Genomic DNA, 16,621 nt, shown 5'->3' on the forward strand with positions numbered 1-16,621 from the left:
AAAAAAAAAATCCAGAGATAAACAAATGAGCTCTAAATAAATAGTACTATTTGTCTTAGACATGAGCAGTTTAAATAGTCTGGAACAAGAATGACAGAATAATTTTTGTTCAGAATTTACCATATACCAAGAAGGTTCTGGCATGTGACATAAATTATCACAAAACTCCATGAGGTAATTAATATTACCAATTTATAGAAAGGGAAACTAAAGTATAAAGACTTCAGTAATTTGTACAACTTGTAAATGGTAGAATTAGGATTTAAGACCCGGCAGTCTGGCTCTAGAATCAATATTCTTAAGGACCATTTGCAACGACACAGTAAGATGTTTCCAATCTATATTTTAAACTCCAAGCACCTGAGGTACTTCCAAAACATATAAATAGGTGTATATTTAAATTATGCAAAAGAAAGTTGAATACTATAACCTATTTTGTAATGCCATTAAGTGGTAAAATAATGGGGACACAATAAGTTTTAAGCTATGTTAATTAGCCACATATTAAAAATGAACTTATATGTAACAAAAATCTTATGAAATTTTGGCTAACTACTGAAAATGTGGCTAAATCTTAAAATAGCAAGGGCTTAGCCATCTTTATATGGTTTGGAAAAAAGGAATTCTCACTCTTCATTAATCTACGTATTTGGATTTCTTTATATGAAGATTTAATTATGATATTTATGCTGCCTTCTTCCTCTTGGTACAGATCATGTAAATGGACACTGCACAAGTCCCACCTCTCAGAGTTGCAGTTCTGGAAAACGTCTGTCCAGTGCTGATGTGTCAAAAGTAAATCGCTGGGGTCCTGGAAGACCACCATTTCGGAAAGCACAATCAGCTGCTTGCATGGAAATTTCTTTACCAGTCACAACAGAAGGTAAGTTACACACGCAAATTTTTGTGGATACAATTAAAATTTGATATGCCATGATAATGGGAGCTAGAGGACAAGGGATGTAGGTCTTGTGTAAAAGATACTTTTACAGTCAACTCTAGGCAATGAGTGACTGAGAGCCTGGTCAAGCTGTGGCCATGACTCCAAATTCATTCCTCACTATACTTCCTTCTTCATCTCTAAAACCAGAATGTCTCTGCTTATTGGTAGACACCTCCTCTGTACAAGGGGAGACCTATGCCTTAATCAGTTCTCTACACTCCCAGCAGCAATTGAGAGTTTCCTTCCATCTCAATGGTAAGCCTTTCAGTGTTTTTACCAGTAGATAGTTATTTAATGTCTTGCAACTCTCATTTCCTCAACTGTCAAGTGAATGTGACCAAGAAAAAGGCAAGATCTTAAGTTTTAAAGTTTGCAGTCTTCATATGTTTTTAAAAGGAAGGATTAACTGCATGTTTATGGAGTGTTGGAGCAGGGATTAAAGTGTAAGAGCTAGAAGGCCAGAAATTTTTAGAGAGGGAGGGGAAAAGAAGGAATCTTGCAACTTAGTTGCAACAGTCTTCCTGACAAGGAACTTTGGGGAAAGATATAGGAAAAAATAATCTTAGAAGATTTTCTATGGTAATTCTATTCTATGAAGTAATCCCCCATTTACCATTCTTCAAAATTGTTTTAGTAATGACCTATATTTTGTAATACAAAATTACAAAAATTTAAAAATTTACTATTATACCATACTAAATCTGGTTCATGGATATGCAGATAATGAGGTTATCTCTTTCACAGGTGTATAAGTAACAAACTTAAATGTTGATGAACCACGAATGGAAAAACTTTGAAAGCAAATTAGCTAGGAATTTTATAATGGAAGAAAAATGTAAAGGTTTTGGAAGTAGTACTCTTAATCACTGGGTTGGGTTGAGAATTTTGAGTTTTAGACATTTCTGCCTCTAACTTGTGCTGGATTCTGGGACAACTGCTTAACTCTATGTCTCTGTCTCCAAATCTATAAAATTGTATAGATTATATCCAAGCTTCCTCTCATCTCTAAATTCTATTACAAATAATTATTTTTACAAACTTGTTGAGGGGTAGAAGGGGAATTAGGAATACTGTATTTTGCTTTCTGGAAAAAGAGTCCAAAGAACTTATATTTAGTCTCTTTTTACAAAAATGAGTGACACTTGAACCTATCCAGAAAGGAAAGGAGTGAATGCTGTAGAAAAAAGAATATGAGGAACTTGAACTCTGGAGCAATTATAACAAAACGTTCCTAGTAGTATTTAACCGAGGGGGGTGCATTTATGCTTATTGGAGTGTGCACAAGTGTAAGTGTTGATGAGCTGGAAAACTTGAAACTTCCTTTAGTGTACTGAAGCCCTCTCAGAAAGATTACCATTAACAATGAGATGGCCCTGTCTACAGCTTATTTGGTCCTAAGGTAAAGTTAGAACTGGATTTGGATTCAAGGTAGATAGCCTGAAAGTAGTTCAGGGATATACCATTTGCTCGTTGGCCTTGGTAAATACTCCAATTTTTACAACTGTAGTTACTCCAAATATAGCAAAACCAAAAATCATGTCAGTTAGGGAAATGTATTCACCAAGAACATTTGTGACCTTTCAGGTAAGTAGCCATAATGTTGTAGGTAGGTGGGAATTGCCAAGAAATCGTTAGGAATATTTTCAACAATTGAGAGATAGAAGGGAAACATAATTAAAATGGTACCAGAAATTCTTGTAACCTTGACTACTCAGGCTATTTTTTTCCAGATTAGAAAATTTCAACTAATTTGTGAGGTAACGTAGGGAGAAAAACATGGTGAACTGGAACTCTGGAGACTCAACTTCTAGTCCCAGCTCTGCCAAAGTTTATGATTTACATTTCTGGACTTTAGTCTCTTCATTATCAAAATAAGCTGGTGAACTGGACAAGCAGTCTTCCAGATCAGTGAACAAGGAATCAAATTCTACTTCCCTTTCATAATTTTGGTTTTCATTTACTAAGTCTGACTTCACTTATTATGGAAATATACTAACAATTTTTGTTTTTCTGAATTTCTATAGAAAGCCGAGAAAATTCCTATAATCGTTCTAGAAGCTCTAGCATCTCCAGTATTGACAAAGATTCAAAAGAAGCAATTACAGCACTATATTTCATGGAGTCCTTTGCTCGGAAAAATGACCCTACAGTCTCCCCTTGTTTGTTTGTTGGAACTAGTCTGGGAATGGTGTTAATAATCTCCCTGAACCTACCTTCAGCAGATGAACAAAGATTTACAGAGCCAGTCATGGTATTGCCAAGTGGTAAGAGTTTTTATTTATTCCTTAATTTCTACTTTTTAACATTTAGATATAAAATAATGTATAACATTAATTTGTATTGATCTGGAATAAAGTTTGTAAGTATTCTGTATACTGGAAACTATTGAAAATTTCATAAATTATATACTATCCCAACATTAGTCATACAGCAACTTACCATTCCTTAGAATAAAATAATACAATTATGTCTATGGTAGGAAACTGTGGAACTGCCCACCTAAACAATGCCTTGGGGAAAAGGTTTCTGAAAAGCACTAAGGAAAACCTTAATTCAAAAGTTAAACTATTTAATGAACTGAAGTATTTCTCCAAAGTTCCATGCCAGATCACAGCCTATGAGTGTTTTTTATCATCCCTGGAGAATTCAGAACAATTAATCTTGAAGCAGTCTGATTTGACATGGCTTTCTAAAGTCCTTGGTAACCTTCCCATCTTGTTTCAAAGGCATACCACAATTTCTTTCCTTTTTATCCTAGCGCCTAAAGAATTTAACATGTTATGAGTATTTTGCTAAAGCATGTTTTATTCTCTTTCTTTCCTCCCAAAGAAGAGATGAGTGTGATTCCTCATGCAATTCTTTTGAATATTTGAAAATTTGTTCTTTTCAGTAACTTTACTTTGTATTTCCTATGTATGATGTTCTTCAGATAGTTTTTAAGTAAAAAAAATAATTTTATTAATATATAGAATAAGGAATTTTATTTTAAAAGAATACATATATTTAGAATGCTAGGTTAGAGTTAAATTTTATTAACTGGTGTGCTAATTCTTGTAGATTTTTACTTATTGTAAGTGGAATAGTCAGCTCTCTACTAGTGTGGCAAATTTAGATAAATGTATCCATGTGCACACATTTGTGTTTGTGTGTTAAACAACTGAAATTGATCTCATACTTCTGGAGATTAGAGGGCCAAGATTAAGAAGTCAGCAGGTCTAGTTTCTTCTGAGGCCTCTTTCTTTGCTTGTAGATAGCCACCCTTACCATATCTTCCCATGGCTGTCCTTCTGTGTGCATGTACTTCTGGTGTCTCCTGTGTATCCTAATCTCTTCTTAGACACCAGTCAACTTGGCTGAGGGCCCACTCTAACAACCTCCTTTTAACGTCATCATCTCTTTAAAGGCTCTACCTTAAATACAGTCACCTTCTGAGGTACTAGGGTTTAGGCCTTCAACATATGAATTTGGTAGGGACACAATTCAGCCTATAAAATCCATTGTATTTTAAAAGTTAATCTGTTAGAGTCACTTTAATTGTGAACATACTTCATGATGAGAAAATATCTTTAACTACATTCCTAATTTTAAGGAAATATGCACAATTCCTACAGTGGTTGAGTTGGAGGCAGATCAGTGAGGACAAAATGAATTATTAAACATTAATTCCATCCACTACTTAACTCAATAAATTGTTATCCATATTGGATATGTGACAGGCATTCCTTGCAAGTCTAAAGGTGAAAATCTAACTCCTGTGTATACAAGTTTACAACCATAAATGGAAGACAATTTTCTAAGAGATATTCTAACAAATACGGTTTTCTATGTCACAAGCCTAGAAATAAACAGATCTGGAACTAATTTAACAGATCTCTCAATATTGCGGGAAAGTTCTTTACCATTCTTAAACAAACATAGACTAAAAATGATGGCAAAATACAAATTAGAGATTTAACTTAATAATGTGGTATCTGATTAGTAAATATTTGCAAAGCTTTTCCTTAACTATTTAAAGATATATAATGGGAACCTGTCTTCTCCAATTTTCTGTCATTATTCTCCAGTTCTTTCAAAACGTAAGTTAATATCAACATCAGTTCACCAACTGTAACAAATGTACCACACTAATACAAGATGTTAATAAATAAAGGACAAAGGGAGCATATGGGAACTCTTTGTACTCAATTTTTTGTAACCCTAAAACTGCTTTTTAAAAAAAGTATTTTTGGGGAGTTGAGGGTGGAGGAGTAGGGGACCCTATTTCAACCCATCTCCTGCATTTAGCTGGATATCTACCAAACCATTCTCAACACCCACGAAATCAGCCTGAGATATAAGAATATACATCTGGAACTCTACAAGCAGAAAATCTCCAGCAGTCTCAAGGTATGAAGGGTGGAGGAGTGATTCTGCAGGCAGATATCAGAAGAAAAACAGAAGGGGGAGGGAGCTACCATAAGCTGGCACCAGGAAGGTGACATAACACCAGAGAGCAAAAGGATCCCACACTGGGGACCAGGCAAAGACTCACAGACTGGTTGCACCAGGGAAAGGACTTCAGTCCAGCCCCCAGACAGGATCCAGGAGCTGCAGGTACGCACATGAACAGAGGACAGCCTGTGGTTTTAGAAGCACAAAGGGCAGAAACACGCCCAGCCCTGGGATCAACCTCTGGGAGAGTTGCTGTGGGGCTCACTACCAGGGAGGCTGAGTTTTTAGCAGTGCAGACAGAAACAGAGACTGTGTGTCTTGGAGACCTCAGTGAAGAACAGACTGAAATTTCTCTGTTCTGGGACAGAGGTTTGGGTACGGTCACTTGTCTGACTCTCAGAAGAGACATTGAAAGCCACCAGGGAAAGCTGCCAGAGAACAAGCTCAAAAAACCTGTTTTCACTGAGCCATCCCCTCCTCCACAGGGGGCAGGGCAACTCTGCCAAAGCAGGGTTGCCTGAGTAAGAGTGCAGCAGGCCCCTCCCCTAGAAGACAGGCTGGAAGAACAAGAGGACGACAACCCTAGGGTCACTATAAAACAGGTACATCTTGCTTGGATCTTGGCTAATACTTTGGACTCTGTACATTCCCTCAACCATCCTTGAACACAATGACTAAGAGGAGAAACCTCCACAAAGAAGAGAATCAGAGATTGTGGCCTCTGCCACAGACCTAATGGATACAGATAAAAGCCAGATGTCAGAGATAGACTTCAGAGTAGCAATCATGAAGTCAATATCTAGGCTTGAAGAAAATATTAGTGACAATATAGAATCTCTAAGGGGAGAAATGAGATCTAATCAGGTCAAACTAAAAAATGCTATGAATGAGATGCAGTCTAAACTGAATATCCTGACAGCCAGGGTAAATGAGGCTGAAGAACAAATTAATGAGATAGGAGATAAGATGACAGAAAAGAAGGATGCCGAGGAGGCCTGGGATAAACTCCTGAAAGCCCAAGAGATCAGACAGAGAGAGATTAGTGATGCCAGGAAATGTTCTAATGTCAGAATTACTGGGATCCCTGAAGGGGTGGAGAGAGAGAGGTCCAGAAGATATATTTGAGCAAACTGTAGCTGCGAACTTCCCTAATCTGGGGAAGGAAACAAGCATTCCTGTCCAAAAGGCAGACAGGACCCCTCCCAAGTTCAGAGGGAACAGATCAACACCTCAACAGATAATAGTAAAACTCGCAAATCTTAGGTCCAAGGAAACAATTCTGAAAGCAGCTAGGGGGAAGAGATTTCTTATGTACAGAGGGAGGAACATCAGAATAACATCAGACCTGTCCACAGAGACCTGGCAAGCCAGAAAGGGCTGGCAAGACATATTCAGGGTACTAAACGAGAAGAACATGCACCCAAGGATACTTTAACCAGCAAGGCTATCATTCAGAATGGATGGAGAGAGAAGGAGTTTCCAAGACCAGCAGAAACTGAAAGAATATGTGACCACCAAGCTGGCCTTGCAAGAAATATTAGGGAGGGTTCTATAAAAGGAGAAAGACCCCAAGAGTAGTATAGACCAGAAATTTACAGAGGCAATCTATAGAAACAGGGACTACACAGGCAACAGGATGGCACTAAAATCATATCTTTCAGTAGTCACTCTCAATGTGAATGGCCTAAATGCTCCCATGAAATGGCACAGGGTTGCAGTTTGTATAAAAAGACATGACCCATCCATTTGCTGTCTACAAGAGACTCATTTTGAACCTAAAGATACATCCAGACTGAAAGTGAGGGGACGGAGAGCCATTTTTCATGCCAAAGGACCTCAAAAGAAAGCTGGGGTAGCAATTCTCATATCAGACAAATTAGATTTTAAGCTAAAGACTATAGTAAGAGATACAGAGGGACATTATATCATTCTTAAAGGGTCTATCCAACAAGATCTAACAATTGTAAATATGTATGCCTGCAACATGGGAGCAGCCAACTACATAAGCCAACTGATAACCAAAATAAAGAATCATACTGATAATACTTTAATAGTAGGAGACCACAACACTCCACTCTCAGCAACAGACAGATCATCTAAGCAAAAAATCAACAAAGAAACAAGAGCTTTGAGTGACACACCAGACCAGATGGACTTCATAGATATATATAGAATATTGCACCCTAAAACAACAGAATACTCATTCTTCTCAAATACACATGGAACTTTCCTCAGAATAAACCACATACTGGGTCACAATCAGGTCTCAACCGATACCAAAAGATTGAGATTATTCCCTACATATTTTCAGACCACAATGCTTTAAAACTGGAACTCCATCACGAGAAAAAATTTGGAAAGAATTCAAACATTTGGAAGCTAAAGACCATCCTGCTAAACAATGTTTGGGTCAACGGGAAATGAAGAACTTAATTCGTGGAAATCAATGATATCGAAAACACATCGGTCCAAATCCTATGGGATACTGCAAAGGCACTCTTAAGGAGGAAATACATAGCCATCGAAGCTTCACTCAAAAAAGAAAAATCCAAACACACAAGCTAACCTTACAGCTAAAGGAACTAGAGAAAGAACAGCAAATAAAACCTAAACCAAGCAGAAGAAGAGAAATAATAAAGATTAGAGCAGAGATCAATGAAATAGAAACCAGAAAAATAGTAGAGCAGATCAACAAAACTAGAAGTTCATTCTTTGAAAAAACTAACCAGATCAATAAACCTCTGGCCAGACTTATCCAAAAGAAAAGAGAAAGGACCCAAATTAATAAAATTATGAATGAAAGGGGAGAGATCATGACTGACACCAAGGAAATAGAAATAATTATTAGAAATTATTATCAGCAATTATATGCAAAAAATTAAGCAACCTGGAAGGAATGATGCCTTCCTGGAAACTTAGAAACCACCCAGACTGAAACAGGAAGAAATTGTCAATTGAAGAGACCAGTAACAAAATTAAAGCAGTAATCAAAAACCTCCCAAAAAAGAAGACTCCAGGACCAGATGGCTTCCCAGGGGAATTCTATCAAACATTTAAAGAAAAAATAATACCTATTCTCCTGAAGCTGTTTCAAAAGATAGAAACAGAAGGAAAACTTCCAAACTCATTCTATGAGGCCAGCATTACCTTGATCCCAAAACCAGGCAAAGACCCCATCAAAAAGAAGAATTACAGACCAATATGCCTAATGAATATGGATGCCAAAATTCTCAACAAGATCCTAGCCAATAGGATCCAACAATACATTAAAAGGATTATCCATCATGACCAGGTAGGATTTATTCCTGGGATGCAAGGGTGGTTCAACATTCAATAATCAATCAGTGTGATAGAACACATTAATGAAAGAAAAGACAGGAACCATATGATCCTCTCAATTGATGCAGAAAAAGCATTTGACAAAATACAGCATCCTTTCCTGATTAAAACTCTTCAGAGTGTAGGGATAGAATGTGCATTCCTCAATTTCATAAAAACCATCTATGAAAAGCCCCAGAGAATAACATTCTCAATGGGGAAAAGCTGAGAGCTTTTCCCTTAAGATCAGGAACATGACAAGGATGCCCACTCTCACCATTATTGTTCAACATAGAACTAGAAGTCCTAGCCTCAGCAATCAGACAACGAAAAGAAATAAAAGGCATCTGAATTGGCAACAAAGTCAAACTCTCTCTGCAGATGACATGACATTTCATGTGGAAAACCTAAAAGGACTCCACCCCCAAATTCCTAGAACTCATACAGCAGTTCAGTAAGGTGGCAGGATACAAAATCAATGCACAGAAATCAGTTGCTTTTCTATACACTAACAATGTAGCTGAAGAAAGAAATTAGGGAATTGATTCCATTTACAATAGCACCATAAACCATAAGATACCTAGGAATAAACTTAACCAGAAAGGTAAAGGATCTGTACTCTAGAAACTACAGAACACTTATGAAAGAAATTGAAGACACAAAAAGATGGAAAAACATTCCATGCTCATGGATTAGAAGAATAACCATTATTAAAATGTCTATGCTGCTCAGAGCAATCTATACTTTCAACACCATTCCTATCAAAATACCAATGGCATTTTTCAAAGAGCTGGAACAAACAATCCTAAAATTTGTATGGAACCAGAAAAGATCCTGAATTGCCAAGGAAATGCTGGAAAAGAAAAAACAAAGCTGGGGGCATCATGTTGCCTGATTTCAAGCTATATTACAAACTGTGATCACCAAGACAGGATGGTATTGGCACAAAAACAGACACATAGATCAATGGAACAGAATAGAGAGCCCACAATATGGACCCTCAACTATATGGTCAACTAAACTTCGACAAATCAGCAAAAAATATCCAATGGAAAAAAGACAGTGTCTTCAATAAATGGTGCTGGGTAAATTGGACAGCTATATATAGAAGCATGAAACTTGACCACACATAAAGATAAACTCAAAATGGTTGAAAGACCTCAATGTGAGACAGGAATCCATCAAAATCCTAGACGAGAACATAGGCAGTAACCTCTTCAACATCGGCCACAGCAACTTCTTTCAAGAGACAACTGCAAAGGCAAGGGTAACAAAAGCAAAAATGAACTTTTGGGACATCAAGATATAAAGCTTCTGCACAGCAAAGGAAACAGTCAACAAAACAAAGAGGCAACCCACGGAATGGGAGAAGATATTTGCAAATGATATTATAGATAAAGGGCTGGTATTCAAGATTTATAAAAAACTTCTCAAACTCCACTCAAAAAACAATCCAGTCAAAAAATGGGCAGAAGACACGAACAGACACTTCTCCAAAGGTGACATACAAATGGCTGACACATGAAAAAAATGTTCAACATCACTAGCCATCAGGGAAATGCAAATCAAAACCACAATGAGATACCACTTTACACCAGTTAGAATGGCAAAAATTAACAAGGCAGGAAACAACAAATGTTGGAGAGGATGTGGAGAAAGGGGAACCCTCTTACACTGTTGGTGGGAATGCAAGCTGGTACAGCCACTTTGGAAAACAGTATGGAGGTTCCTCCAAAAGTTAAAAATAGAGTTACCCTATGACCCAGCAATTGCACTACTAGGTATTTACCCCAAAGATATAGATGTTGTGAAAAGAAGGGCCACAGGCACCCCAATGTTCAAAGCAGCAATGTCCACAATAGCCAGACTGTGGAAGGAGTGAGATGCCCTTCAACAGATGAATGGAGATGTGGTCCATATATACAATGGAATATTATTCAGCCATTAGAAAGGATGAATGAACCACCATTTGCATCGACATGGATGGAACTGGAGGGGATTATGCTAAGTGAAATAAGTCAAGCAGAGAAAGAAAATTATAATATGTTTTCACTCATATGTGGAACATAAGGAATAGCATGGAGGACATTAGGGGAAGGAAGGGAAAACTGAAGGGGGGGGAACGGAGGGGGAGACGAATCATGAGAGACTATGGACTCTGGGAAACAATGTGAGGGTTTGAAGAAGGAAGGTGGGTGGGGGATCGGTTAGCCCGGAGATGGGTATTAAGGAGGGCACGTGTTGTAATGAGCACTGGGTGTTATACACAAATAATGAATCGTGGAACACTACATCAATAACTAATTATGTACTGTATGGTGACTAACATAACATAATAAAAAAAAGTATTTTTTAAGAGACACATAAAATAGTTAACTAGGTTCAGATGTGCTTTATAAATAACAATGGAAAAGAGAGAAAGCCAAACTGGAAGATCATAAGAGACTACTATGAACAATAATATGCATATAAACTGAACAGCCTAAAAGAAATGGATAAATTCCTAGAAGCATACAATCTACCAAGACTGAATCATGAAGCAATAAGAAGTCTGAACAGATCTATAACTAACAAGGAGATTGAAACAGCAATCAAAAGCCTCTCAACAAAGAAAAGCCCACTTCTCCTTTTTAAGGAATCTTTTCACATTAATTTACTGTGGTTGTCTTGACAACAAATTCAATGATATGAAAATTTGAAGTGCACTAAATCACTGAATTTTAGAATGGAAAAGCACCTAAAGATTATCCATTCCCAGTAGTTATCCCTTTAGTCTTTATCAGAATCACTTGGAGGGTTTGTTACAACACAGATAATTGGTGCCCACCCAGAGTTTCCAATTCAGTAGGTCTGGGGTGGAGTCCGAGGATTTGCATTTTTAACAAGATCCCAGGTGATTCTACCAATGCAACTTTAAATGCTGGAATGGAAAAAGCTACAATTCTTGGCTCCTGTGTAGGGAAAAACCGAGCGCTTCCTCCTTCTGTGTTTGTCCTGTGTACCTCTTTTACTTTCACGCTACTTCCACACTCACAACACTTCTGACACCAGACACATGGAGGTTTTTCCCCATAGCAAGCAATTCTTTGCAACACCAGCTGGGTATCCCACAATTTAACTTGATTCTGACACTATGTGGAAATAACTATCAGATCCCACAGGTTAAGGGCTCAGTTCCACAAAACTGCCTTCTCTCCTTCCTTTAGACACCAGTCACAAGTCTAGCTTGTCACCTGTGCTTCTGACCTATTGGCTATAAATCTGGGGTTCCCACAACCCCCCCTTGGGTTCAATTAATTTGCCAGAGTGGCACACAGAACTCAGGAAAACTGTTTACTTACCGTTTATCTGTTTATTATTAAAACACACAGATGAACATCCAGATGGAAGAGAGGAGTAGGGAAAAGAACACAGAGTTTCCAAGCCTTCTGCACCAACATCTCTCTCCCAGTGCCTCCCCCTATTCACCAAACAGGAAGCTCTCAAAAACCTCCTCCTTTTGAGTTTTAATGGAGGCTTCATTAATTACATAGACATGATTGACTAAATCATTGACCACTGGTGATTGAATTCAATCTCCAGCCCCCTCCTCTTCCAGGGGCAAGGGGTGGAACTAAAGTACAAACCCTCCAATCACATTGTTCGTTCCTCTGGCAACCAGCCCCCATCGTTGGGTGAGGGCCTAAAGTCACCTCATTAACATAATAAAAGACACCTGTGTTGCCCTCACTTTTAGAAATTCCAAGGGTTTTAGGAGCTCTGTGTCAGACACAGAATAAAGACCAAATATTTGGTTATTATAAGTCACAGTATTACACATGCATATTCAGCTCAATCACAATTCTGGTTAAATTTAGTTCTACCTACTTTATATCTATACCTGTGTAGCTGAATATGGCTAGAGAAAAATATGTAAGCACAATAAATAGTCTCATTTTGAAATAAATCATTAACAACTTCAACTAGGCTGCTATGCTGCTGGGTAATTATATTTACTATATTTCCCTAGTCCTCTCTCCCATGCTTTTAAACAATTATATATTTCTCCACTCTCCTCAAACCTCCAATACCTCCTTTGCTGTTTTCAATGTCAGCTAATGACCACGTGTCCCCTTTCACTGAGGAAATTGAAACAAGCAGATAACAACTTCAACCACCACATCTACCAGTCTGTCTGCTTATATCTTCATGGTCTCTATATTCTCTCCTGTTGTTATGACTAAATTGTGTAAGCTCCCAACTTGGCCAACTTCTCTACTTGTATACTCAAGAAAGTCAAGCTAGCAACTTTTCCTTTGTTTCCTTTATATAATTTTATTATTACACCTAACTGTGTAATTATCATTGTAATAAATATTTATCTTTCTGCTAGATCATTATACAAACATGCTGTTCTTTCTCCCATTAAAAGAGAAAAACTAGGGGTGCCTGGCTGGCTCAGTTGGTAAAGCATGTGACTCTTGATCTCGGGGTTGTGAGTTCAGGCCCCACATTGGGTGTAGAGGTTACTTAAAAAAATAAAATCTTAAATAAATAAATAAAATAAATGTACAAATAAATAAGAAAAACTCTCTTGAATCTATCCTCCAAAATGTTCCATTTCTTTTTCTTTTATGCAAAATTCCTTGAAATGTTTGTCTTATATTCACTATTTTCAATTTTCTTCTCCCATTCTCTCATCTCCATTCTAATCAAGCTTTCTCCCATACCAATCAATAAAAACCTCTATCTAGGTCACCATTGACCTCATGGCTAAATCCAATGGTCAGTTCTCAGGCCACATCTTACTTGACATATCAGCAACATATTACATGTTTGCCATTGTCCCTATACTAAAAACACTTCACTTGGATTCCAGAACACTAAATTTACCTACTTTTCTTTCTAACTTTCAAGCCATTCCTTATCAGTTCACTTTGCTGGTTCCTTCTCATTTCACTGGACTTAAAACATCAGAATGCCCAAAGACTGACTCAAACCTTTTCTGTTTTCTATTTATATTTAAGGCCAAAATGAAATCAACCAACCTCATGACTTTGAATGCCATTGATAATCTGATAGGTCATATATTTGTATTTATAGTCTGGAACCATTTCCAAATTTCTGACATATAAATCCAGTTAGTTAACACCCACTTGGATGTCTAATAACGTCTCAAACGTTAACATGTCCAAAACTGAGTTCCTGGTATTCCTTTCCTTTCTCCCATATTCTTTCCCACATCTGTTAACAGCAATTCCATCCTTCCAGTTTCTCAGGTCAGAAACAGAATCATCCTGGTCCACTATGTTTCTTTCCCACTCAAAATCCAGTTTATTAGCAAATTCTGTTTATTTGACCTTTATAGTATCCTCAGATTCTGATCATTGCTCAAATCTCTGTTGTTACCACCTGATTGGAGGAAACCTCTATCCATTTCTTGCCTTGATTTCATGTACTAATCTATTAACTGTTCTCCCTTTGTTCAACCTTGATTCCCTTTAGACTATGCCCAGCAGGTAGAGTTATCCTGTTAAATGAAAATTAGATTACAACACTCTATTCTTAAAATCTTCCTCATGCCAAGTAAAAGTCTAATGGTTTTGGCATTATCTTTTTATCCCATGGGACACTGGGACCTTTTATTCCTTGACCCTCACACTGAAGCACCTAAACCCTGCTCTCCTATCTTCTTCAGTTACCCTTGTAGGACATTTACAGTCTTCTTAGTTTTGAAGTGGATTTTAAAACACAACTGGGATGTTAAATCACCTAAACATATTATTTTAAATTTGATAAATTTTAAGTACTTTAAATTACAGAGTACTTTCTGGATGGAATGTATTTTTATTTATCATCCTTCTTTTTTCAAGTGTCTGTTGTATGTACACTCTTGAGGCATATCAGCCTGGGTTAATCACCTTACTCTCTGCATGATGTCAGAGAATAAAGGAAGGAAAAGACTGCTGGGGCATTGCTTAAGGAAGAGTCTGGTAACGTCCAAAGATCAATCTATTGCAAGTTACCTCCTAAGCTTTATAGTATCTTGTCCTCTGGGACTGGTAAAAACACCCATAGGTAATAATTGGGCATGGATATTCAAACATGGAGAATCCAGGTGAGTAAACTTCTTTTCTGTATAAAGATACATAAACCTGCCTAAGAGCCAAAGGATTTTTTAATACAATCAAAATTGCTAGCATGAACTCTATATGTTAAAATTTCATGAAATTTATTCTAGGTGTTCAGTTTCAGAAGGGGGAAAAACATTTTCTAGTAAATGAGTAAGAAATAAGGAAATGGAATCAGATGGTATAGTTTTTTTTTTCAGTTGAACTTCTTTCAATAAATGAAAATTATAAATTTTCTAAAATTTGCTTTTTAAAAAAGGATGTCAAGGGGGATTATGTAGTATGGCAAAAGAATACTGGATTTGAAATTAGGAAACCTGAGTTCTAGTGCAGGCTCATCCACTAACTTGCCATGTGACATGCCCCAAGTCTCATCACTTTTCTGTGTCTCCATTTTCTCATTAATAAAATGAAAGGATTTGACAAGTTGATGTCTTAGTCCCCTTTTAGACCTAACGTTCTATGATGCCAAGTTATTGCAAATGATGAACTCACAAATCTATTGATCTGTGTATATTACTGCAATATTATGACACTATAGATGTAAATTATCATTATAAAACATTTACTGCCCATAAATGAATAACAACTATTTTAGAAAGAATTTCACATGCCAGTGATATGAAATTGTTTTTATAGGTACATTCCTCTCACTGAAAGGAGCTGTGCTAACATTCTCTTGTATGGACCGAAATGGTGGATTAATGCAACCGCCATATGAAGTTTGGAGGGATCCAAACAACGTAGATGAAAATGAAAAATCTTGGAGAAGGAAACTGGTCATGAACTACCCCTCTCCATCCCAAGAAATAGGAGATCATCAGTATACAATAATCTGCTCAGAAAAACAAGCCAAAGTCTTCTCACTGCCTTCTCAGACTTGTCTTTATGTTCATAACATCACCGAGACATCTTTTATACTGCAAGCAGATGTGGTGGTCATGTGTAACAGTGCCTGTTTGGCATGCTTTTGTGCCAATGGGCATATCATGATAATGAGGTACTTGCCTTCTTTATAAATTATCTGGTAATCAAAACAGTGTGACCAGGGTACAGTTCTGAAAAGTATATGTGTAATATGCAATCAAGAAGCAACATGAGATCATTGCTTCATTGTTTGTGAATGTTTTATTGTTTGACAATTTGAGATTATAGGGTTTTTATTTTTTTATTTTTTGCTTTTGCTAAAAGTGCTTTGCACTGTGAATGAAATATATGTTTTAATTGATTTCAAGGAATCTAAGGAATGAGTGATTTTTCTAGTCATTCACACATTAATTCACAGCATTTACTGAACATATGTTATCTCTCAGAAAATATGCTAGGCATGAAATATAAAAATGAATAAACTATAAGGGAAAGAAATGAACTTACTTTTACTGTTTTATAGTACACACAAGAACTTTACATATAGAGTTAAATTTGGTCCTTATGATTTCTGTAAGACATAGGAAAACAAAGTATTATTTGCATCCTCCATTTTACATATGTTAATAAATTAAAGCTCAAATTTGCCTGAGGTTGCAAGTCTATGAAAGAGTGAGACCAGCAATGAACAGTGTATTAAAAGTCATCACTACAATTGAAATATAACATTGTGTAGGCTTAAGGTATACAACATGATAATTTGATATATGTATATATTGTGAAATTACTACCACAGTAATGTTAGTTAACACATCCATCACCTCACAGTTACCACTCTCGTGTGTGTGGTGAGAACTTTTAAGATCTACTCTTCTAGCAACTTCAAGTATACAATACAGTATTGTTAACTATAAGGCATTGTGTTGTACATTAGATCCACAGAATTTAATAA

At 36.9% G+C, this 16,621-nt stretch overlaps 1 protein-coding gene across 2 annotated transcripts in view; it reads left to right on the forward strand.

Moving 5' to 3' along the window:
* The window catches only part of STXBP5L (syntaxin binding protein 5L), a 419,474-nt gene that overhangs the window by 393,396 nt on the left and 9,457 nt on the right, over window positions 1-16,621 (forward strand). For both annotated transcript variants that reach the window (XM_008708188.2, XM_040621308.1), the window contains 3 exons: window positions 713-883; window positions 2,968-3,207; window positions 15,442-15,802. In XM_008708188.2, the coding sequence (XP_008706410.2) occupies window positions 713-883; window positions 2,968-3,207; window positions 15,442-15,802 (772 nt within the window). The remainder of the gene's footprint in view (window positions 1-712; window positions 884-2,967; window positions 3,208-15,441; window positions 15,803-16,621) is intronic.

Source organism: Ursus maritimus, unplaced genomic scaffold, assembly GCF_017311325.1.
Source record: "Ursus maritimus isolate PB19 unplaced genomic scaffold, ASM1731132v1 scaffold_4, whole genome shotgun sequence".
Taxonomy (NCBI): Eukaryota; Metazoa; Chordata; class Mammalia; order Carnivora; family Ursidae; genus Ursus; species Ursus maritimus.